The sequence below is a fragment of the Sciurus carolinensis genome, chromosome 18 (genome assembly GCF_902686445.1).
Source record: "Sciurus carolinensis chromosome 18, mSciCar1.2, whole genome shotgun sequence".
Classification (NCBI taxonomy): domain Eukaryota; kingdom Metazoa; phylum Chordata; class Mammalia; order Rodentia; family Sciuridae; genus Sciurus; species Sciurus carolinensis.
In genome coordinates this window covers 20436995-20461372 of record NC_062230.1, presented here as the reverse complement: position 1 = coordinate 20461372, position 24378 = coordinate 20436995, and the positions used below count along the sequence as shown (strand labels likewise).

At 46.2% G+C, this 24378-nt stretch overlaps 1 protein-coding gene across 4 annotated transcripts; it reads left to right on the top strand.

Moving 5' to 3' along the window:
• The first annotated feature begins 8025 nt into the window (after positions 1–8025).
• Sgf29 (SAGA complex associated factor 29) lies at positions 8026–24341 on the top strand. Of its 4 annotated transcripts, none has more exons than XM_047532699.1 (11): positions 8026–8144; positions 13115–13223; positions 13319–13408; positions 15438–15513; positions 16186–16258; positions 21686–21750; positions 22619–22748; positions 22815–22961; positions 23200–23235; positions 23318–23480; positions 24139–24341. In XM_047532699.1, exons 3-11 carry the CDS (start codon positions 13334–13336, stop codon positions 24253–24255), a joined length of 882 nt encoding a protein of 293 aa, XP_047388655.1. In that variant the 5' UTR covers positions 8026–8144; positions 13115–13223; positions 13319–13333; the 3' UTR covers positions 24256–24341. The 4 variants fall into 4 exon arrangements, with proteins under 4 accessions (XP_047388655.1, XP_047388653.1, XP_047388654.1 ...); XM_047532697.1 differs by having other exon boundaries at positions 8053–8243; XM_047532698.1 differs by lacking the exon at positions 13115–13223 and having other exon boundaries at positions 8053–8243.
• Positions 24342–24378: the final 37 nt, after the last annotated feature.

Below are 24378 nucleotides of genomic sequence, written 5' to 3'. Positions count from 1 at the left end.
CACTGTAATTATAGGAGACAAATGGAGGTTAATTTACAATAAAATGATAAAATCATTTATTGCCAGTCAGGGTGGCACATGCCTGTAATCCCAGAGACTTGGGAGGCTGAGGCAGGAGGATTGCGGGTTTGAAGCCAGCCTGGGCAATCTGGGGAGACCCTCAGCAACATAGTGGGACCCTGGCTCAAAATAATAATAAAAAAAAAAACAGAAAGGGCTGGGGATGTAGCTCAGTGATAAAGTACTCCTGGGTTCAATCCCCGGTGCCAAAAAAATTATGAATTATTATGAATTTAAGGATGAATTAAGTGTGAATTTTTTTTTCTTGTGGTACTGGAGATTGAACCAAGGGACACTGTACCACTGAGTTATGTCCACAGGTCTTCTCTTTTTTTTTTTTTAATTTTATTTTAAATTTTGAGACACGGTCTCACTAAGTTGTCTGAGCTGGCCTTGAACTTGAGGTCCACCCGAGTGTGCCATGGCACCTGTCCTTAAGTGTGAATTTAATAGGAATTAGTATGAATTTTAAGTTTAGATAACAAACGTGTGGAAATGAAATGTTCCACATTTGCCTGAAGGACCTAAGTCCTGTGAGTCATTTTGGACCAGAGAGGTGCCCACCCAGATTTTCTCCGCCTTGCTGTCTCTGGCAGAGAATGAGACAGGCAAAATGTTCCACATTTAAACAAACAAACAAACAAACACAGCACTATGGTTTCCAAGGAAGCCAGACTTTCTCAGGCCAGCCAGATATGAATCTCCACTCACACCCCCATTCTGCCTGTGAATCCATTAAATCCCGTGTCATCTTGGTGTTCCTGAATTCCACCCTTGGTTTACCTAGAAGCCGTCCTTCTGCTTGTGTTCCTCAATAAACTAAATTTTTTTGTTTTCCAGATTTGGGTGATTTTTGAGTTCTTTAATACCCACTTTTAATAAAGTGAAAACAGAAGGCCTCTAGAATCAAAGCAGAGTTGGGGTAATAACAAACCAGATGATAAGAAGAGGAAAAGAACCCTAATTTAAATAAAGATAACACACCAAGACAGAGCGACATGGAGAAAATTAGGAAATAAGTGTTCTTGGGATGTGGTGTTTTTTTTTTTTTTTTTTTCTTCCTGGTATTGTGGATTAAACCCAGGGATATTCAACCACTGAACCACATCATGCCCCACGCTTTAAGAAGATGGCAAGTTCAAGGCCAGCCTCAGCAATTTAGCAAGGCCCTAAGCAACTTAGTGAGACCCTACCTCAAAATAAAAAAGGGCTGGGGACTTAGCTCATTGGTAAAAATGCCTCTGGATTCAAACCTTAGTACCCCGAGTTCCCCGAAAAAAGAAAGAAAAGAAAAAGAGAAAAAAGAAAAATGACCTTAATATTGAGTGAGATTAATAATGGGTGGGGGTGGGGGACTCATGAGGCTTGAAAAGCCAACTTTTTTTTTTTTTTTAAACCAGTGCTGACTATATATTGCAAGTTGTCATGGCAGGGTATTGGGGAAAGTTTTCAATTAGCAATAATCCATTAGCAATGGATAAACTTCATTGGTTACCATACTACCTGTGAAAAACTGGTTAAAAACTCAACTTGTATAAAGGCTTAGCATAGTGCCTAGACAGTAGTAAGTCTCCCATAAATGTTTGCTGTTTTAATTATTCTTCATTGCCAGTCTTATCATTGTATCCTCGCTGCCTGGCACACAGATTAATAAATGACAAGATGAATACATGAAGCTTTGCTGAGGTCAACGCTGCTGTTCAGATTCCAGATGCTCCACCCTGAGGGATCTGAGAGGCCCAGACCTAGTCCCACAGAGAACCATGAAGACATGTGATCAGCTGCAATGGAGCCAGGCAAGGAAGTCTCCTTGGCCTTGTTCTTGCAGGTGCTGGAAGAAGGAAATCTAAACCCTGGGGAGAAGGTCGGGCAGAGGGACAGTAGCCAAGAAAGAAGGGACTTCTGGGAAATGCAACACATGGACTTATAGGGCCCCATGGATGACTCAATGGGAAAAGTCAAGAGATGACATCCTGTAGCCTTCAGCTGTGTGTACAACCAGGCACGAGGAAGTCTGCATTCTTTCTGCTTAGGATTATACCTTGTGACATTCCAGCAGGTTGCCAAACACGCATTACAATCCAATAAGATCCGCCTGCAGTAAACTCAGGGGGCTGTGGAGCAGGGGTCTGTGTGGTAGACAGCAAAACACACCCAAAACCAGGAGTTAAACTGAAACCAGGAAGTCCTGGATAACTTGAGGAATATACGGAAGTCACTGGCTCAAAGGATGCAGAAAATTCCCCAGTTGGGGCATGATGTGTTAATCAAGATGGGTTGTGCTATTTCTGTGTGCCAAGGGGACACAGGAAGCCTGAATGAGAGCCAGGCATGTCAGCGCACACCTGCAATCAATCCAGCTACTCCTGAGGCAGAGGTGGGAGGACTCCAAGCTCCAGGCCAGCCTCGACAATGTAGTGATACCCTGGCTCAAAATAAAATAAAAAGGGCTGGGGATGTAGCTCAGTGATAGAGTGCTTGGGGTTCAATACCCAGCACCATGGAGGCAGGGGGAGGAGCGGGGTCTAAGTGAGGTGCAATAAGATGTGTCTGTCAGACTCCATGGCCCTGGTCCAGAGAAACCCTCAAATCTTACAGCTGTGCTTGCAATTTTCCTGGCTCTGTGACATCTTTAACTTGAATATAAATGGATGCTGATTTGTAATTAATTATTTTTTGGTACCAGGGATTGAACTCAAGGGCTTTTAACCACTGAACCACCCCCCAAGTCCTTTTTATTTTTCATTTTGAAACATAAAATGGGTCTTGATAAGTTGCTGAAGCTGGTTTTGAACTCGCAATCCTCCTGCCTCAGCCTCCCCAGTTGCTGGGATTATAGGCATGAGCCACGGCCCTGGGTTCTTAATACACTTTTAAATGAAAAAAAAAAAAAAAAAATTCCACTCTTGCCAGAGGATCTGAACCTTGAGTCAGGTTGGCCTGGAAGGTGCTGTTGCTGCCCTGCTGTGCTGGATGGCGGTCAGTTCTTGGGGTCACCTATGGGCTCTTGATCTTCAAAGGTCAAGATCTGAGGAAGGTCAAGAGGATTCTCAGGGTCAGTCAGGGTGATCTTTGAGATCTGCTTGGTGGCTTTCACTCTGAAACATGAGTGGGAACAGATGGGGACGATGGATTCAGTTTTGCAGGGCAGTCGGGCTAGCGCACGTGGAGCCGCGTTAGGAGACCCGAGCCCGCTGCGCGGCGACGCTGCTTCAGACCTCGACCCCTAGGGGCCGTGCGTCGGAAGACACCCCAGACCTCCATGTCGCAGTCCCGGTCGCCCCCTAAGGGTGAGCCAGGGAGAGCCCCAGCGCAAGCCCTACGCAAGCCGGGGCAGCCCAGGAGCCAGACTGCCGCTTCTGTAATCCTATTTTTGTGAGAAAATTTATTTTAGTTACTGAAAATAAAAAGGAGACTATGGGATAAGTACATTCTCTCCATTATGGTGACATCCTAGACTGGAACTGTGAAGAATTTAATTTTCTCCATTATAGATTGTAGATTTTGGACTTTATTTTTATTACTAGGGATTGAACCCCGAGGGGATTAACCAATAAACCACATTGCAGCCCTTTTTATTTGGAGACGGGGCCCTTGAGGAGTTGCTGAGGCTGGCTTTGAATTTACAATCCTCCTGCCTCAGGATCCTGAGCTACTGGGATTACAGGGCACCACGCCCAGCTTTACAATGTATAATTTATAAGCAGACAAAAAGGTGATTTTTATGAGTTAATGTATTTCATTATCTTCCTTCTCGTATTCCATGCATACTATGCCACCTTCTGGTGGCTTTTTGTATGTGCATCAGGGACAAAATCCACAGAATTGTCATCCTTTCCTCTACCTGCCCGCCATGGATGGTCAGATCTGGAGAGAGAGCAATTCCATTTGCTCAAATGGGTGGTGGGTGGTTATGATCAAGGATAAGTGGAGAGGTGGGCAGCTGGCTTTACCTAGAAGGTTCCTGAAATCCCCAAGGAAATCGTTCTGAATGTGAAGAAAGCAAGGAAGAGGGAGCTAGGTGAGCTTTGTCCTTGACAGTGGAACTCAGTGAAGGAAGGGATTTGTAAGGGGATTGTCAGAAAACTATGCAGTGTAACTTCCTTTCCTCCTTAGTGTCTTTAAGAGCCTCAGGAAAGATCTCTGTGATTTTTCAAGGTTCTTTGGAAAAGAATTTCAGATGTGATGCTCTGTAGCAATGATTTTTTTTTTTTTTTTTTTTTTTTTTTTTTTTTGGTACTGGGGATTGAACCCAGAGGTGCTTTACCCCTGAGCCACAGCCCTTTTATTTTCTATTTTTTATTTTGAGACAGGATCTCGCTAAGTTGCTTAGGGCCTTGCTAAATTGCTGAGGCTGGCTTTGACCTTGCAATCCTCCTGCCTCAGCCTCCCAAGCCCTTGGGATTGCAAGTGTGCACCCCGCACCTGGTTGTAGAATGAAATTTAAGATGAGAAAAGGAAGGTCTGATGTTTCTTTTTTCTTTTCTTTTTTTTTTTTGCAGACTTATGATTTATACCTCAGTTTCTTGGCAGTTACAGCAGTAGGAATCTATCCTGAGCAGTTGCTAACAAAATGGAATTTCTGGTCCTGCAAAGTTGAGGACCAAATTCATGAAAGTCACCCCACCAAGATACTATCCCCTCCATGGTTCTTCCTGAGCAGAGATGACACTTTCATTTAAAAAAGTATTTGTGCTATGTGCTAAAGTGCTAGGCTAAGTGCTAAAGGTACAGAGAAGACCAGGAACAGAAAGAAGCCCAGGCTTTACGGAGTTTATAATCTAAGGAAGAATGGGTAGGACAGACATGAATTAAACTATGTCACAGATATAAAATTATGACATTTGTGTTACTGCCACAATGACCAAGGTCTACAAAATGCTGTGAGTGATTACAATAGAGGTGTTTGAGCCAGGCATGCTGGCTCATGCCTGTAATCCCAGCAGCTGAGTCAGGAGGATCTCAAGTTCAAAGTCAGCCTCAGCTTAGTTGCCCTGAGCAACTCAGTGAGACCCTGTCTCTAAATAAAATACAAAAAAAGGGCTAGGGGGCTGGGGTTGTGGCTCAGTGGTAGAGCACTTGCCTAGCATGGGTGACCCAGTCAGGGAGATCTGCAGATGAGTAGGAGTCATGGAGGTGAGGACAGTGATAAATATGCTCCAGGCAGCTCTTCAGAGGCCCAGGAGACTGAAATGAAAAGGGAGGTGGGTTTGGTTGGGAGAGAGGGAGGCAGGAAAGGAGACAGGGATACCAGAACACAAACACATTTGCTTTTTTTGGTGGTTGTTGTTGTAGGTGGACACAATACCTATTTTATTTATTTTTATGTGGTGCTGAGGATGGAACCCAGGGCTTCACAAGTGCTGTACCACTGAGCCACACCCCCAGCCCCACGTTTGCATTTTTGAAAGACCACTCTGGTTAGAATAGATTTGGGGAGACAATTTAAGAGGGTATGGCTCCATCCCAATGGTGGCTACTCATCCCAGAGAAATGCCCACATAGGCCATGAGGGGACAAGCAGGAGGTCACTCACGATGGCACTGTTTGTGCAGCCAGTAATGGGAGGCAATTCAGAAGTCCTTCATCAGGGGTCCAAATAACTAAAATGTGGGTACGTACTTTGAAATACTACATGCTTGTTCTGAGTCACAGATTAGATGTACACACAAGGATAGGTCTTAAAAGTAAAGTCCTGAATGGAAAAAGAAAGAATGAGGTTTACAGCACAACGCCATTTAGGTTGGGTGTGGTGGCGCATGCCTGTGATCCCAGTGTCTTGGAAGGGTGAAGCAGGATGATTGCAAGTTTGAGGCCAATCTGGGCAACTCAGTCAGACCTTGCCTGGAAATAAAAACGTAAAGGACTGGAGGGTGTAGCTCAGTGTTAGAATGCCCCTGGGCTCAATTCTCGGTACTGCAAAACTGACAGACAAAAAAGCACAATGAAAACAGGAGCACATTAAACAACAGGAGAACACATCTTACAAGGACACTCCCATGCCCAACTGGTGAAAGGGGGAGGATTAAAGATAAAAGTTAAAGGTACAAAAAGATACAAGCCAAGAGAGAGGCCAAGCAGAGTCCAGTGGTGATAGTGTGTTATGAAGGAGAAACAAGCATCACCACCTCATACACCTGATACAGCAATAGCTGGGCATGCTGACACAGGCCTAGAATCCCAGCGACACGGGAAGCTAAGGCAGGAGGATTGCAAGTTTAAGGCTCAGCCTGACCAACCTAGAGAGACCCTCTCTCAAAATAAAATTTTAAAAGGGCTGGGATGTAGCTTAGTGTAGAGCACTCTGGATTCAATCTCCAGTACTGGGGCAGGGGGAAGGGAAGCAGATGGATTGTGTTCTGTGAATGAATACAGGTAAAGCATTTTCTGCAGTGCCTGATACATAGTAAGTGCTGAACAAGTCTGTTTTTATACAGCAGACACTTAGTGGTAGGTCGAATAGGAGAGGGGAAGGAGAGGGTGATGTCCAGGGCAGGTGCTGGTTCAGAAGTATGCTGAGTGGGAGGTGAGGTAAAGAGATGAAAACGATGACAGGTGATTCTTTTGAGAAATCTGGATATGAAGAGAGAAGACAGAAAAACAGAGCTATTCCTAACCTGTAGGCAATGCTCTACGACATCTTTTTTTTTTTTTTTTTTTTTGTCAGGGTCTCCCTATTTTGTCCAGTCTGGGTTCAAATGATCCTCAGCTTTCCAACTAGCTGGGAACACAGACATGTGCCACTATGCTCAGCTAGAACATTTTTTAAGTTAATATGTTTGCTGTACAATATCAGGAATTAAAGAAAAACTTAAAAAATTGTGAACCACAAGAACGGGATTCTAATTAGAATAAGTTATAATCCATGTATTAGAAGATGTCAAAATAGGGGCTGGGGGTTGTAGCTCAGTGGCACAGCGCTTGCCTAGCATGTGTGAGGCACAGGGTTTGATCCTCAGCACCACAAAAACATAAATAAATAAGCAAAATAAAAGCATTGTGTCCATCTACAACTAAAAAAAAATTTAAAACAAAAATATAAAAAAATTGTGACCCACAAATCTCTTTACGAGCAATTACAGCGGACATTTGATATTTGGGGAAGATAACTCCTATTAACTTGATGAATGTAAAATTTGTGAAATCCCTCATAGCATAATATTTACAAAATGCAGGATGTAGAACTGAGACTGGATGGACTGTCCAATCATTCATTGAGCTAGAGACCACAGAGGAGAAATCCAAGTTCGATGGAAGAAAATGATGTGTTAATTTGGGGGCTGAAAGTTTCAGTGTTGAAGTTTGAGATTTTCTAATAAATAGAAAAATATCAATGGGCTGTTAAGTACCAGGTACTGTGCTAGGTGTGGGGAATACTTAGATGAACAAAACAGATGAGCCTGACCTCGCAGAGCTTGAAAGTCTATCAAATAATCAACATACAATTGCATATTACACAGGGTTCTGCAAGAAATCATAAGATACAAGATGGCCTCTGATAAACACCAGAGTAGCTAAATGTTTGCATATCCACATTCTTAAGTTCCTGGGAAGAATCTGTAAAATTGTGATTTCTGGAATAAATAACTGTTTATAATTTGTTTCCAATTCTTAAAAAAATAAGACCTCATTTTTTAGAGCAGATTTTATGTTCACAACAATACTGAGTTGAAAGTGCAGTGCAGAGTTCTTTTATACTCCCTGGGGGGGTCCCTCCTTCCCCATCAAAAATCCTCTCTCCCTTTTTTTTACCCCTTAGATGCTGAAGATGGAACCCATGGTCTCGCGCATGCTAGGTGAGCACTCCACACTCTCTTTTAAGTACATCTGCGTTGTATAGAAGCTTTGGGGTGCGGGAGAAGACACTGAAGACACAAGCACTGCAGTTTGCTGACTCGAGCACAGGTGTCACTATTAAAAACCACATTTCCCAAGAGGCAGCGCGGCACGTCACAGAAGGGCTGCGCATGCGCACAAGGGTTCGCTGAGCATGCGCACAAAGGTCCTCGGCGCTCGCCCAAGCTCATAAAAGGAAAAAAAAGAGCGTGTGTGGTTCTCGACGTGCCGCGAATCTTCGAACGCAGGTGCGTTACCATCCGCAGACTCTGAAAAGCGTTCGCCACACGCGCCTGCTACCGCCGTCGCAATTTTCAGCGCGACGCGTTTGTTCCGCTCGAGATTCGGTAGGTGGGGCTGTGCCTCGGGGCCTGGGAAACCCTGAGAAAGGCGGGCCCGGAGGGCCAAAGTCCTTCCTCCGCGCTCGGTTGCCAGGCCTCGCTGAGGGCCGCCCTCGAGGGGCCGTGCGCACGCGCCCTGCGCGGGAAGGGGCGGGGTTCAGGGAGGGGGCCCGGCGCCGGCCACCCAGGGTCTGCGCGTGCGCCCTGCAGTCCAGGTTGGGCGGCAGCGCCGCACTCAACTTGGCCTATGGGGACCCGCCCCGAGTGGTGTACTCGGTCAGGCGCGAGAAGATGAGCAGTGAGGATGAGTCCTGGACACCAGCACTTTTTTCTCCTTGCCCCAAAAGTGCCCAACCTCATTCACTCTCCTTCACCTCCCAGTTACCTCCAGTTAGCCTCATTTGTCTGCTTTCACTTGCATCCAAGGGCTAGCCTCATTAGCAACCTTTTCCAGTCTCTTTTCAGTTCCCTTTAGGCAGGCTGTTTGTTCCGCTAGTCCACTGAAACAGTCCATTGGTGGTTTTCCAAAGCCACCAATGATCTCTGGGTCACCAAGTTCAATGGTAAGTTAGTTCTGGGTCCTGTAGCAGGATTTGATGCAGTTGGTCACCGCCCCTTATCCCACGCGCCCAATCCCACGCGCATTCTGTTAGCACATATTTATGCTTGAGGCTTAGTTTCATTTCTGGGTGTCTGATTGGCTGTGCATATTCTCTTTGGCACTTGGTAATTGGTATGTCTTTTTTTTTTTTTTTTTTTCAGTGCTGGGGATTGAACCCAGAACTTCCCAGGGCTTTGGCCCATTCGAGGCAAACTTTCTACCGCTGAGCTACTTCCCTGGCCCTTTCTAAATTTTATTTTGAGACAGAAGCTCATTAAGTTGTTCAGGATGGCCTCCAATTTATGATCCTTCTGCCTCAGTTTGCTGAGTAGCTGGGATTACAGGCACATGTCACTGTGCTCAGTTTGGCAGGTCCTTTCTGCCTGAGATTTGTTTTCAGTTCTTTGACCTCATGTATTCAGGTTTATCTATTATCTATTTTGTCCTCTGTCTTCTTTAGTGCTTATTTCTCCTATGAATAATTATATGGAACTGTAGTCATACGGCAACTAGCTGTAGGAATGCATTCTGAGAAATGCATTTTTAGGTGTTTTCATTGTGCATTATAAAGTGCACCTACACAAACCCAGATTATGTAGTTTGCTACACTACTAGGCTATAAGGCTATAGCCTGTTTTTTCTAGGCTACAACTCTGTACGGCATGTTACTGTACTAAATACTGTAGGTAATTGTCACAAAATGGTAAGTTTTTGTGTACCTATGCATAGAAAAGTTATGGTAAAAATACTAGGCAATAGGATTTTTTCAGCTCCATTATAATATTATGCAGCCACCATCATTTATCTGGTCTATTCTTGATTGAAATGGCATTATGCAGTGCATGACTGTTTAATGTCTGTGTTCCTTTCTGAACTGTTAACTAAGCAAGACAGTCTCATTCACTGTTATATAGCTCTTGTACTTGCTACAGAGTAGATTCCTAGCAAATATTATTGAGTGAATGAATTAAGAGGGAAATATCTCTGTGTATAGATAGGAAGGAGACATTCTCTATTGAATATGTTGGTAGCAGCCAACTTTTTTCTTGGGACAGGGAGGAAAAGATGTTGAAGAGCCTAGTTTCAGAATTGTTGTAATATTTCTAAGTTGAGAGGGTTTTTTTTTTTTTTTTTTTTTTTTTTTTTTTGGGTACCAGGAGTTGAACCCAGGGCACTTAACCACTGAGCCACATCCCCAGCCCTTTTTATTTTTTATTTTGAGTCAGGATCTTGCTAAATTGCTTAGAGTCTTGCTAAATTGCTGAGGCTAGCTTTGAACTTGCAGTCCTTCTGCCTCAGCCTCCCGAACTGCTGGGATTACAGGTATGTGCTTATACTGTACCTGGCTTCCAGTTTCTGATCTAAACTCTAGATCAGGTATTTCCTGTGGTTGTAGATAATACAAGTGTGTGTGTGTGTGTATGTGTGTGTGTGTATATATATATATATATATATATATGTATATATATATATTTTTTTAAAGGAACATGTTCTTCTCTATGTGAAAAGGCATTTCATAAAGCTGTGATGGTAAAAAGTGTTGCACATGTGGTAAAAAGTAGTCAGGGTCACAAGTGACTAAAGAAAAAAGAGAAATTGGTTTTCATAACAATTAAAAACATCCAAGGACACAAATCATTAATAAAATGACAACACAACTTGACATGCATGAATCAATTCTCCAAATAAGGTACATAAATGACCAATAAATACATGAAAAGATTCTCCCTGTCATTAGTCATTGGGGACATGTTAATCAAAACTGCAATGAGATACCACTTCAGACTTACTAGGATGGCTGTAATAAAAAAGACAAGCAATAGATAGCATGAGTTGGTACAGATGCAGAGATAGCAGAACCCTCATACATTGCCAGTGGGAATGTAAAATGGTTCACCCACTTTGGAAATAGGCAGTTCCTCTGAACCTTAAATGTAGTGTTACCATATAATTCAGTGATGGATACCCATGCCTAGGTGTATTCCCAGAACATGAAAAAAAAAGAGAAATATCCACACAAAAACTGTATGTGAGTGTTCATAGCAGCATTATTCACAATGACCAAAAAGTGGACACAACTCAAATGGCCATCAGTTGATGAATTCATATACAAAATGTAGTATATCAAAACAATGGAATATTATTCAGTAGTATGAGGAAATGAATTGTAATACAGGCAAATCTAAAGAGGCAGAAGCCCGGGGTGATGGCATACACCTGTAATACCAGTGTGTTTGGAGGCTGAGGCAGGAGGATCTTGAGTTCAAAGCCATCCTAGCAAAAGCAAGGCCCTAAGCAACCCAGTGAGACCCTATCTCTAGATAAAATACGAAATAAGCCGCCTGAGGATGTGGCTCAGTGTTTGAGTGCCCCTGAGTTCAATCCCAGGTTCAAAAAAAAAAAAAAAAAAAAAAAAAAAAAAAAAAAAAAAGGGAAGAAAATACAGTAGTATGTGCCTAGAGCCTAGGTGGATGGGAATTGTACATCTTTTTAAAGTGTACAATTCAGTGGTTTTTTAGCAACTATTACATTCAATTTAAGAATATTTTTATCACCTGTCAAAAAGCATCATATCCATTTCCTCTTTCTCCCCTAGCATTTCCTTACTCATCTTTCTATGGATTTGCTGATTCTGCATATTTCTTATCAATGGAAACATATAACATGGGGTCTTTTGTGACTGACTTCTTTAACTTAGCATAGGGTTTTTCTATGTCATAAGGTGTTGGTACTTCATTTCTTTTTATTGTTGAGTAATATCCCATTATATGTATAATATCACACTTCTAACAATTGTTCTTTTTTTGGGGGGGGTACTAGTGATTGAACTCAGGGACACTCGACCACTGAGCCACATTCCCAGCCCTATTTTGTATTTTATTTAGAGACAGGGTCTCACTGAGTTGCTTAGTGCCTCACCATTGCTGAGGCTGGCTTTGAACCTTTTATCCTCCTGTCTCAGCCTCCTGAGCAACTGGGATTACAAGAGTGCGCCAGTGTACCCGGATGATAGACCTTTTTAAGAGGTAGGGTATTGTGCAAAATTCCAGCACCCCAGAAAATGTTGTCTTATCTGACATATCTTTTTTATTTTTAGGCATGTGTCCATTTTCACTTAGTTATTACTTTCTCTTATAACCTTCTTTTGTGTTTTTATTCTTTTTCTAATTTCTTTTTTTTTTTTTTGCAAGCATATTAAGCAGGTTTTATTTAAAGGTAATAATACAGACTTCTCCCGGTAGGAAGAAGGGGGCCATGGCTGATGTTCTAAAGTCCCAAGAAGTGAGCGCACCCTACATCTTTTATAGGTTAAAGTCTCTTTTGTTCTCCAGTTCTCTCCCCCCTTATCTCTCCTTCCTGCCTTCTAATTTCTTTATGAACTTTTTTTTCCAATGCCAGAGATCAATGGGGCTTTGCACATGCTAAGCAAATGCTCTACCACTTAGCTACACCTGCAGCCCTCTACATACCTTTTATTGTACAAAACATTTTAATCAGAATGCATTTATCTTGCCTTGAACAAGTTAATTCTTTTTCCCTCTTACAGTAAGTAACAGTGCTTTATGACTGGGAAAGTGACTTCTTCTAAAGCCTTCTTTGAAACTTCCAGACAGTAGGGATGATCCCCATTTAAAAAATTAAGAAATGGAGATCAGAGCTGGGTGTGGTGACTCATGCTTGTAATCCAGCTGCTTGGGAGGCAGAGACTGGAGTATTACAAGTTGAAAGCCAGCCTCAGCAACTTAATGAGGCCCTAAGCAATTTATTAAGACCCTATCTCAAAATAAAATAGGGCTGGGGATGAGGCTTAGTGGTTAAGTACCCCTCAGTTCAAACCCTGGTATCAAAAAAAAAAAAAAAAAAAAGGGAAAGAAATGGAGATCATCATCTGGGACTAGGCCATGCTGCCTTTGGAAGGCACTTAGTAAATACTCCATGACTTGGTTGAACACATTAACTACAAACATGTCACTGGAGTAGAGTAGAATTCTAGGGTTGCCATAACAAATTACCACAAACCAGGTAGCTTAAAACAAGATAAGTTTATTCTCACAGTTCTGGAGGCCAGAATTCAAAAATCAAGGTGTGAGTGTGCTTTCAAAACTGAGGGTTTGTCGGGGGTTCAGAAGGAGGATGTTTCCTGCCCCTCCTGGTTATTTGGGGGTTGCTAGCCATCTGTGGCTTTCCTTGACTTGCAGGTGTGTGACTTCAAACTCTGCCTCTGTGGTCACATGGCTGTCTTCACTTTGTGTGTCTGTGTGTCTCTTGTCTTCAGGACACCAGTCACACTGGATTAAGTGCCTACCCTACTCAAGTATGACCTCCTCTTAGCATCTTGATGACGTCTGCAATGACCCTTTTTCCAAATAAGGTGGCATTCACAGGTACCAGGCTTAGGACTTTAACATATCTTTTGAAGGAATGCAGTTGAGCCCACGGTAACCACTGACGTCCTCTCCTGTCCTCTGTTCCCCGCCAGGCACCCTCACATACCATGGCCCTCGTGTCTGCCGATTCCCGCATTGCGGAACTTCTCACAGAGCTCCATCAACTGATCAAGCAAACCCAGGTAGGTAGCCACAGCCCTTCAGCCCTCGAGAGGATCAGGGCTGTGATGCAAGGCTGTGGAGGAGTGCGGGTGGGCTTATGTTCACAGAGAATGTGAATGCGGGAACGAGGACGGGGTGAGGAGGGGGTTTAGGGTATGACGGGGATTCTGTTGGATTTCCTGTTACGTACAGGATTCTTGGATTCTTTTCATTTAGCAGCTATATGGGAGGTAATTCACATAGCATCCTATGCCCTATTTAAAGTGTGTAATCCAGTAATTTTGAGTATATTCAGAGTTGTGCAGCCATCACTATAATATACTGTAATGGCGGGTACCTGACAATAAGCATTTGCCAAAACCCATGGGGTCGTACAACACAGAGGGGACCTTATCAAACCATGGGCTTCAGTTGAGAGTGTGTCAGTCCTGGTTCTTTATTGTAGCAGATGTGCCACACTGAAGCAAGAAGTGAGTAATTGGGGAAACTGCATTAAGGAGAGCAGGAATATGGGATCTTTCTGTGCTGTCTGCTCAATTTTTATAAACCTAAAACTGCTATAAAAATAGTTTATCAATGAAATAAACTTGAAGAACATAAAAAAGTGCTGGCACAGCATTAGGGTTCTGTTCAGTTTATCACCATCCCACGTAGCCATCTCTCAGAAGACCACTCAGGTTTGCCAGCTTCCATTTGACCTGGCCAACTTCCAGAAGCAGAAGTGCTCTTGGCAGGCATCTGGTGTAAGGGTGAAGGGTCACCATATTCTCTTGTTCTGAGCCTCTCTTATGTTTTAAAATAATACTGACTTCTTTCATCACATAACCATTCTAAAAGAATAATCATTCTTTTACCTCAGATGCAGGGTGCCAAACGAAGGCTTCCCTCATGTCCTCCCAACCTCATGTTCACTCTCTCTTGGAGAGAGAGTCCTTCTCTCCTTGGTCAGTGGTTTTTACCTATACTTTTCCACTCTTGAAAGGGATGTTAGATTTGGCCACTGTGCTGGTCTAGATTGCTGGCAGCAGTACAATCTCGTTCATTCCCTATTAGTCCATCCACATGGGGTCAGTTATGAGGAACAGAATATGGACTCTCTCCACCATGAGGCTGTGTTCACTGTTTGCCCCATTTCGCCACATGGGGTAAAGGCACAACCTACACCTCCAGTACTTAAAAATTCCCACAAAAGGCTAAAAGGAAGAGTTTCATGTCTCATGAGGGGTTGTCCCTGACTCCAACATCTGTACTTGCGGCCCTGCTCCCAGGGACCATTATATGGGGAAGAATTGTACCAATACATCCACCTCCCATCTTCTTCCCCAAATCAATTGATCACAGCTATGTGTGCTAATTTTTGGACTCTCAATTCTTGATCCATGTGCTAGTGACACCTTCTTTTCTCTTTTTTATTGGTGGTACTAGGAATTGAAACTGGGAATGCTCTATCACTGAACTACATCCCCATCCCTTTTTTGCTAAGTTGCTGAGGCTGGCCTCAAACATGTGGTCCTTCTGCCTCAGCCTCCTGCATTATGGGAGTGTGCCACTGTGCTGTCTTGTTTTTGTTTTTGCTGTTGGGGGCTGGGGATGGAACCCAGGGCTTCAAGCATGCTAGGCAAGTGCTGTGCCACTGAGCTCCACCCCAGCCCACCTCACCCTTTTGATGATTGTAGCTTTGTAGTAGATTTTGAGATTGGGAAGCGTGAGTCCCTCAACTTTTTTTCCAAGATCATTTGGGCTAATGTGGGTCCCTTGAGTTTTCATGAATTTGAGAATAAGTTTGTCAATTTCTGCAAAGAAGTCAACTGGAACTTTGATGGTGATTCCTTTGAATCTGTAATTTATTTCTTTGTGATAAAGAGTGTCATTAAAGGATAACTTGTGATTTAACTTTTAATGGCTTTTGTGATGTTCCTGCATTATTAGTCAGGAAAAGCTTGTCTTGAACTTGTCCTACATTTGGACTGATGGGATGGGGCCTTTGGCATAAGGTGCAGGGTGCCAAATGAAGGCCTCCCACATGTCCCCTCAACCTCATGCTCACAGGAAGAGCGTTCAAGGAGTGAACACAACCTAGTGAATATCCAGAAGACCCATGAGCGGATGCAGACAGAGAACAAGAGTGAGTAGCTGGGCTCAGGAGGCGGGGAGGGGCTGAGGAATGGGGTGTGAGCTGAGTGGGAGCAGTTACTACTTTCAAAAGGGACTTTGACATGCATCTGCATATTCCAAAGGAACCTGCCTTGGACCAGAGAGGCAGTGTTCCCTAGGCTGAGTGACTTTAAGTGACCCAGGAGACTGGTAATGGGACCGATCATCTCTAAAGAACCTCAGAATCCCTCAAAAAGCCCGTGACTTGAGACTATATCTAGAGAAACTTCCCTTCTGAGCAAAAAGGTACCCTGCCAGCTGGTGTGGGGGTTTTGTGGAGCGTAGCCGTCCTCTCAGCCGGCCCTGCATGTGCCCTAGAGCTCACAGGTGGTCACACCTCTGTGCTGTGCTTTCTAGTTCTGAGTAACTTTGTGAAAATTGTCCATCTGTTTGTGCTGACAAGTGTTTTCTGTGTGTGTCATGATATGGAAAAGTGGAAAGTGCTGCCTTAGACGTGGGGGTAGCAGCCTCTGTATCATATGGAACCGGGAACTTGCTCAGTAGCAGGTCGTCAGCCCTTGGGAACACTGCTGAGCCAGTGAAGCCCATACACCCAAGTCTGGCTCTGGTTTCCTGGAAGTACTGCTGTGTGGCGCCGCCTACCCCTTGCCCATGCCTTCTTACCCCTATGCTCGCTCTACAGTTTCTCCTTATTACCGGACAAAGCTGCGAGGCCTCTACACCACCGCCAAGGCCGATGCAGAGGCTGAGTGCAAGTGAGTACTGTCCCACCCCGCTGTTGCCCCCTTACCCTTCCGAGCCTGGGCGCTGGGCTGTGGGTGCCTGCGCACTAGAGCCCCCAGCCTGCATCTCCTGTGGAGGAGAGTCAACCTGCCTGGCCTCTCTCCTGGTTCCCACCCTCCTAGTGCCTCCTCCAGGGAGGCCTGTCACTTGGTACCTGGCAGCACAACTTGAGTCAGGTCCTATGACCCGGGGCGTCACTTCTGGAACTTAGTTACCTTCCTCAGGAACTCAGGAAAGTTGGGACAATCACTCCCTACAGGATCGTGAACCTAAAATGGGAATAAACAGGAAATGCCAGGTGCCAGTGTTCGCAGACTCTTGTGGCCATCCCCCACAGTTTAGCTGCATTGTGTATTGTGGCCCGGTAATGATTATAAAGGCTGCTCTGTGACCTTACTGTGCTCCTGGTACATTCAGGTACTTCTATATTTATCTCATTTGATCCACATGACTTTCCTTTGAGGTAATTTGCAATATTACCCCCATTTAAAGATAAGAAAACAGACCTCAGATGAGCTATGTAATCCACCAAAAATCTGAGTTGAAACCTAACTTCTGTATTCTTTGATACCCTAGTAGATGACAAAACGGTGTATTTCCACAGTGTACATTTATTTTACATGACTATATATCATAGAATAGGGACAAAAGTTTGTCATTACTGTTACTAAGTATAAGCTATTACTTATTTACTTTTTAATGCAGATTATCTCAAGATAATAATTTTGTGATTACATAATGAGTTGCAGTCTGCAGTTTAAATAACGGCCGAGCTTGTTCAGGGACCCAGAGGCTGCCTGTGTGGGCCATTCCACATGCTCAGCATTGCTAATGGCCCCAGGGCTCTTCCCTCCTGTGTGGCTCCCTCAGGCTCTGTCCTGCATTCGCGCCATTGGTTTTCTTTGCCTTCTGCATGCCATTCTGTAGGCTTTGCTGATGCTTACTTGAGACTGGTGCTGGGCCATCTCTGCAGGTGACACATGAATCCAGGGAGGACCCTGGCTTCAAGGGCCCAGTCCAGAGAGCAGGCCTCATGACTGGGGAAGAGGCAGGCAGGACACCAAGGCCTCCTGTACTGTGGGCCTCATCCTGGGGACTGTTGAGGCCAATGAAGACTTAAAGCAGGAATAAAAAAGAGTGGTCGGGTGGGCTCAAGGCCAGGTAGGAGACTAGGCCTGAGGTGGTGATGGAAGTGAATGGGACAGTGGCAGTGGGGAGGGGGAGCAAAGATGGGTTCAAGAGCCATTTCTGAGCTGGGCCTGGGGGTGCACTCCTGAAATCCCAGCTTCTCAGGAGGCCTAGGCAGGAGGATCAAAGGTTTGAGGCTAGGCTCAGCAATTTAGTGAGATCCTGTCTCAAAATAGCAAATAAAAATAAACTGAGGATATAGCAGCTCAGTAGTAAAGCACTCCTGGGTTTAATCCCCTGTACTGAAAAAAAAAAAAAAAGAAAAGAAAAGCCATTTCTGAGATTAAATTAGGGGGCCAGTTAGCAAAGAGGTGATTGAAGATTCCAAGGTTTCCATCTTGGACAAAGGGGTCTTGTGGGCTTTGTTTTGCCAGGTTGGTAGGCAGAACAGAAGGGTAGGGCTGTCTCTCAGGCAGGAGACACTGAATTCTGAAGGGAGGCATTTGGAAACAGCTTTTTCCTCCTGGCTGGCCAGCCCTCCCTACCTTGCCCCCTCCCTGGTCTGTAGATTATCATTTGGCTGAAGTTGGGACATTTTTCACTCCCCTAGGGGTGGCTCTCATAGTCAGAGACTCATGTCTCCCCCCCTCACTTTTCTTGTGGTGCCTACGATCAAACTCAGGGCCTCGTACAGGCTATACAAAAGACTCTACCATGGCGCTACAGCCCCAGTCCTTCATTTGAGTGTAAAAATCAAACTGTCACTTCCCAGCCTGACTGATTGCAGTGTGAAGAGACTCTGGAATCTGTTTGGTGTGACCATCTCTGGCCTTGACTCACACAAGATTAAACATTTTAAGCTTATTTGGTAAATGCAGGACCCCCCCCTGTAATTATGCTGCTATTTTACTTTTTCAGACTCTTAAACCTTCTTACATTTGCTCCATTAACACTGAATCAAACCTTCTTAGCCCAATATTATGGTGGAAAAAAGAGCATGGGCAAGACAGAGTACTCATAGGCTAGGTGGGGAGGACCGTGCCCCTGGGCCTCACTGTGTGCACTGATCTGGCTACTACAACACACATTAATGTTTCCTAAGGAGAGTAGTTTATCCACCCCCTCAGTACTGGGTATTGAACCCAGGGCATTTTACCCCTGAGCTTCATCCTTAGTCCTATTTTTATTATTATAATTATTTTGAGACATGGTCTCACTATGGTGCCTAGGCTGGCTTCAGACTTGTAATCCTCCTTCCTCAGCCTCTCAAGTCTCTGGAATTACACGGCAGCTCCCAGCAACAGAGACGTTCTTATACAACCATATAGTACAGAATTCTCAGTCAGGACGCTAACTCAGATATGCAGTCTGAAGGAGAGACCTTCATATTTCATTTTCTACTCATGTCCTGGGCTATTTTTCTAGTGCAGGTTGCCATTGCATTTACTGTCATATCTCTGGTTTTCTTCAGTCTGGAACACTTCCAGGCTGTTTTGGCCTTTCATGATTTGTATTTTGAAGGACATAGGTCATCTTGTAGCACATCTCTCCACATAGGTGTGTCTGGCTTTTCCTCACTGCTGGCTTCAGGTTTTGTGCTTTGGGCAGTGGCAGCACAGACGTGTGGTCCTGGTGTGGCCTACTGGAAGGTCCAAGGTACTGCTTGTCCCTTGGTTGAGGTGGTATCTTCTGACTTTCTTCAGCATCGCATTATCAGTGAGTATCTTCTGCGAGATACTTTGTAACTACGCATACATCCTGTTTCACTTCAGACCCATTAGTTTGAGGATCCATTTTATGATTCTTGCTGAAACAATTGTCATTGTCACCAGGAGATTCTAATGTCCAGATAGGGTTGATAACCACTTGTTTGATATCACATGGAATAGAACTTTGGACATGCTGTACAAAAACTGTGTCCTCCAAATGGGTCCAGCATCAATGACCAGACTTTCAGAGTTCCCTTTGATCTACTGGCTTTTATTTATTTTTAATTCTAATTCTAATATTTTTGGGTACTGGGGATTGAACTCAGGGGCACTCAACCACTGAGCCACATCCCCAGCCCTATTTCGTATTTTATTTAGAGACAGGGTCTCACTGAGTGGCTTAGTGCCTTGCTTTTTGCTGAGTCTGGCTTTGAACTGTGATCCTCCTTTCTCAGCCTCCCGAGCCTCTGGGTTTACAGGTGTGTGCCACTGTGCCCAGCTAATCTACTGGCTTTTATTCTTCCTCTGCTTTCTGGGCTGCTTGATTGCCAGTGTCCTAGTATTCCTGAGCTTATGGAGGCTAAGCCTTTCCTGCCCCACACCCCAGCCCTGCTGAAGTTGAGTGTCCCACACAGTGGGGTGGCTGTTTCCCTGCCCTGCTTTGGTGTAGCAGCATTCTTTTGCTGTCCCCTGGCCTCTGACCTCTGCCTGCTGAGTGCCAGGAGTCACATGCTCTGGATACCCACAGGGTCACATTCTGGAATTGTCTTGTGCTTGTTCAGGTTTCTCCTTCCTGTTGGACAGAGACCTTTCTACCAAGGGGTGTTTAGTAAAGCTTTGCTGGAGAAATGGGCTAGGGTCTGTTGCGGGAACAGGGAATAAAATGAACCGTTGGAGCACTTTGCTGCTGATTGCTGTTGAAATGTTCTCTGGGGCCATTCCCCAAAATTTTGAATAAGAAGCCTGCCTTGACTGGTTGTAGTGGTGCTTGCCTGTAATCCCAGCTACGCCAAAGTTGAGGCAGGAGGATTGCAAGTTCAAGACCAGTTTGGGCAACTTAGCAAGACCCAGTCGCTGAATTAAAAATAAGTAAGTTAAAAAGGACTGAGGATGTAGTTTAGTGGGGGAGTGTCCCTGGGTTCAATACTCAGTACTGGGGGGAGGGGAAGAGAGAGAGAGAAGCCTGCCTCCATCAAGGTTTTGCCATGATACCTGCTGCTGGGCCCCTTGGTTTCTGCCAACCCAGGACCTCCGTAAGCTGACTTCCTTGGTCTCCTGGGGCTGCAAGTCCGTGCAGGGTCTGTGCATGCTTGTGGACTTACATGGATGAGTATCTTGGAGCCCAGCACTGCTCTTAGCCAGGACTATATCCATAGCATTTTGGGGTTCTCCTTTTTTTCTGCCCTACCTAGGGAGGGCCCAGGTTTTCACTTCTGTCCTCCTCACCCCAACACTTTGTTAGAACTGCCAGAGCTGCAGCTGCTTCTCTGCAGGATACGTCAAGTGCTGTCAGCAAAGGCAGCTCAACCTGACTCGCTTACCTCTTGAGGGTCCTGCTTTATCCTAGGGCCTTAGGCCTGCTACTTCCTACTGCTTTTCCATTTGTACTTTCAAGATGAACCAGGACTGAGGATTTAGCTTGGTGATAGAGCACTAGCCTGGCATGCACCAGGCCTGATTTTGATCCCCAGGAAAACACACACACGCACACACATGCACACATAGAGTACAAACAAACAGGCATGGATTATTTAACATTCTGAGATGTAACACACATGTGTTAGGCAGCCTCTGGTTGTGAGAACATGACAGGGAACCTAGGCAACTAAATACTAGAGGCCACACTCCATGTGACCTCTCCATGCAAACAAGAGATGTGGTCAACAGGAGAGGCAGCTGCTGGTGTCACAGGGCATACTGTTTTCTTGTTAATTTCTTTATTTAATAAGTAGAAGGAGTACAATCCGACAATCAAAAGTGAAGTTAATGCCCATACTAGTAGCACAACTGGGCATGGTGTGCACACCTGCAATCCCAGCGGCTTGGGACTGAGGCAAGGAGGATCACCAGTTCAAGGCCAGTCTCAGCAACTTAGTGAGGCCCTAGACAATTTAGCAAAACCCTGTCTCAAAATATAAAATCAAAAGGGCTGGGGATGTGGCTCAGTGGTTAAGTACAATACAAAAAAAAAACCAAATAACCCCCCCCCCCACCTAGTAGCACAGTTATCACGTATAGTGTACTGTACATAATTGCACGTGCTCAACTTTTATACCACTGGCCATGCAGCAGGTTTGTTTACGCTAGCACTGCCACTCACGAGTGTGTGTTGTACTAGGATGTTGAAATGGCTGTGGTGTCACTGTGTGAGAGGAGGTTTCCAGCACCCTTGTGTGCCTTATATGTGGCAGTCCTTGGTGAACGGTCCTTATGGGCCACGGCTGTCCTCAGGGTCTCTGTGCAGCAGCAAGGTTGGCCTAAAGAACCCAGTCTGGCATAAGCAGAAAAGGAAGCCTCTGCCGTGCATGCCGCTAGACCTCTTCTCTGCCTTTCTACCCTCAGCATCCTCCGCAAAGCCCTGGATAAGATTGCTGAGATCAAGTCGCTGTTGGAAGAGAGGCGAATTGGTAAGTTGGAGGGGACATGTGGAGTTTTCTGAGCAGGCAGAGTCAGAGCTCCTGAGGGCAGCCATCAGCCCTCCTGCTGGGCAGCCAGTGATACTGATAGGTTATCACTGCACGGGGTTTCCCTAGTTCTCCCCAAGACAGAGGCAATTCTGGCCCTTGCCTCCTGGTTCTCTTCTCCTGTGACCCAAGGCCTGTGCCTCCTTCCTTCCTTCCTCCCACCTCCCACTCTGCTTCTTGCTGTGCTGGGAACCTGGAGGGTGGGCAGAGCCCCACCCTGTGTCCTGCAGCAAGGCCCACGTGTGGCTGCCACCCAGGGGCAGCCTTCCAAGCCCCACAGATGCCACTGCCCTGACTTCCTTGCCTGTCTTGGTACAGGGTGCGGATTCCTTGGCCCTCTATCTTTTTACTTTCCAGTTTGGTTTTGATGGAGGTTGACTTGAGTGGAGCCATGCCTGAGAGGCCAAGGTCCACGTGGAATAATTGTTTCTCAACTTTGGGTGAATTGCCACACAGATGGTTAGAAAAGGGCAGGGAAGGGTCCGACTCCCTGCAGGTTTTGCTGACCCAGCACACTCAGGCAAACAGCGCCCAGGGCAGGAGACAGGAGGTGACTGCACCTCCAAACCACCCTTTGGAACTCTGGTTCCCCCTGCCAAGGGTAACCACTGTGCCCACCTCATCACCCTGGCTTTTTAGCTTGTCAAGGCCCAGACTTGGACATCTGGTGGACAGGCAGGGAAGGTGCTGGATGCTTGGTGATAAGTGGGGGCTCCCTGCTGAGCTCCTCTGACAGCATGGGGCAGGGTGCTGGGTGTCCCAGTACAGGTGCCCATCCCAGGGGACTCAAGGGCATGCCTCCTTCCCACAGCGGCCAAGATCGCGGGTCTGTACAATGATTCGGAGCCGCCTCGGAAGACCATGCGCAGAGGGGTGCTGATGACCTTGCTGCAGCAGTCGGCTATGACCCTGCCCCTGTGGATTGGGAAGCCTGGTGACAAGTGAGGGCGGCAGACAGCAGGGGGGCCTGGTGTCCAGGCCCAGAATAACGCTCCTTCTACTCACAGGCCCCCACCCCTCTGTGGAGCCATTCCAGCCTCAGGGGACTATGTGGCCAAGCCTGGAGACAAGGTGGCTGCACGGGTCAAGGCTGTGGATGGGGATGAACAGTGGATCCTGGCAGAGGTGGTCAGTTACAGCCATGCCACCAACAAGTGAGTGCACACCCCTCCCCGGGCTGTGCCTTCCTCACCACACCTGCTTGGCTGACATTTTTCAGTCTGTCTGCTCAGTGGGACAAGAGCTTCCCCAGAGGGCACCTGGTCTGGGAGGTGTGGGAGGCACTGGGCTCCTCAGGCCACTTTCCTGCTCCTCCATCTCCTCCTCTTCCTGGCTCCCTGGCTTGCAGTGGGCACCTGGCTACACCCAGTGTTCTCCTTCCATTCCCCACAGGTATGAGGTAGATGACATTGATGAAGAAGGCAAAGAGTGAGTGTCCAGCTGGGAACGGGGTGGCCAGACTCCTGGCATGTGGTCCCTCTGGCCCTGGGCTGATTCACTGTCCCCTCAGGAGACACACCCTGAGCCGCCGGCGCATCATCCCACTGCCTCAGTGGAAAGCCAACCCTGAGACTGACCCCGAGGCCTTATTCCAGAAGGAGCAGCTGGTGTTGGCCCTGTATCCCCAGACCACCTGCTTCTATCGTGCCCTGATCCACACGCCCCCACAGCGGGTAAGGCAGCCTCCATGGAGAGGCCTTATTGACCCAGGACCCCAGACAGAGCATGGGGTCATCTTGGGAGTCCTTCCCTTTTCTCCTCTGATGGCCTTGCATCTACCTTCTGAATCCCTCCTGCCCAGCCTTGGAGCCTGAGCCTGCCCCTAGTGAGTGGCCTGTGCTTCCCTCCTGTCCTTCTTTACTTTGACCATAATTGGACTCCAAGCCCAAGCTAGGAACATGTACCAGTGTTTCCTGACTCCCACTGACACCCCAGCTCTTGCTGACACTGACACGTGTGACTTCGGTCACAGGCAACCTGATGCAGGCTAAAGGCTGTTCTCCCTGTGCCTCCAGGACACCTGCATGCTCTCTGGGCTGTCCTCAATCCTCTCACCACAGGGCTTCTGAATGGCCCCAGACACCCTTGCAGGTCTAGTCTGACCCTGTGGGCAGTGAGTCTCTTATTTCCCATTCTTCACCCCTGTCCTAGGAGACTGCTTCTGAAGCAGCAGGGACTGGGGTGAACATCTGGACCTCTGGACTCCAGAGCGAGATGAGGGCAGGAGAGGCTGGGAGCTCTCAGGGTTTCTGCTGGGCGAGGGCTCCAGGTCAGGAGGAGGCTGGCCTGTCCTGGCAGCCTCTGACCTGCCCTTCCTGTTTGCCCTACCAGCCTCAAGATGACTACTCAGTTCTCTTTGAAGACACCTCCTATGCAGATGGCTACTCCCCTCCCCTCAATGTGGCCCAGAGGTACGTGGTGGCTTGTAAGGAGCCCAAGAAAAAGTGAAGCTGACGGGCAGACTGGAGGTCTGCTGCTGCCATCCTCACGGGAGAAGGCAAGAGAGGATTTTCCGGGATCAAATAAATATTCTTCCCTCGCCCCCGTGTCTCCTTGGCCTTCCATCTGCAG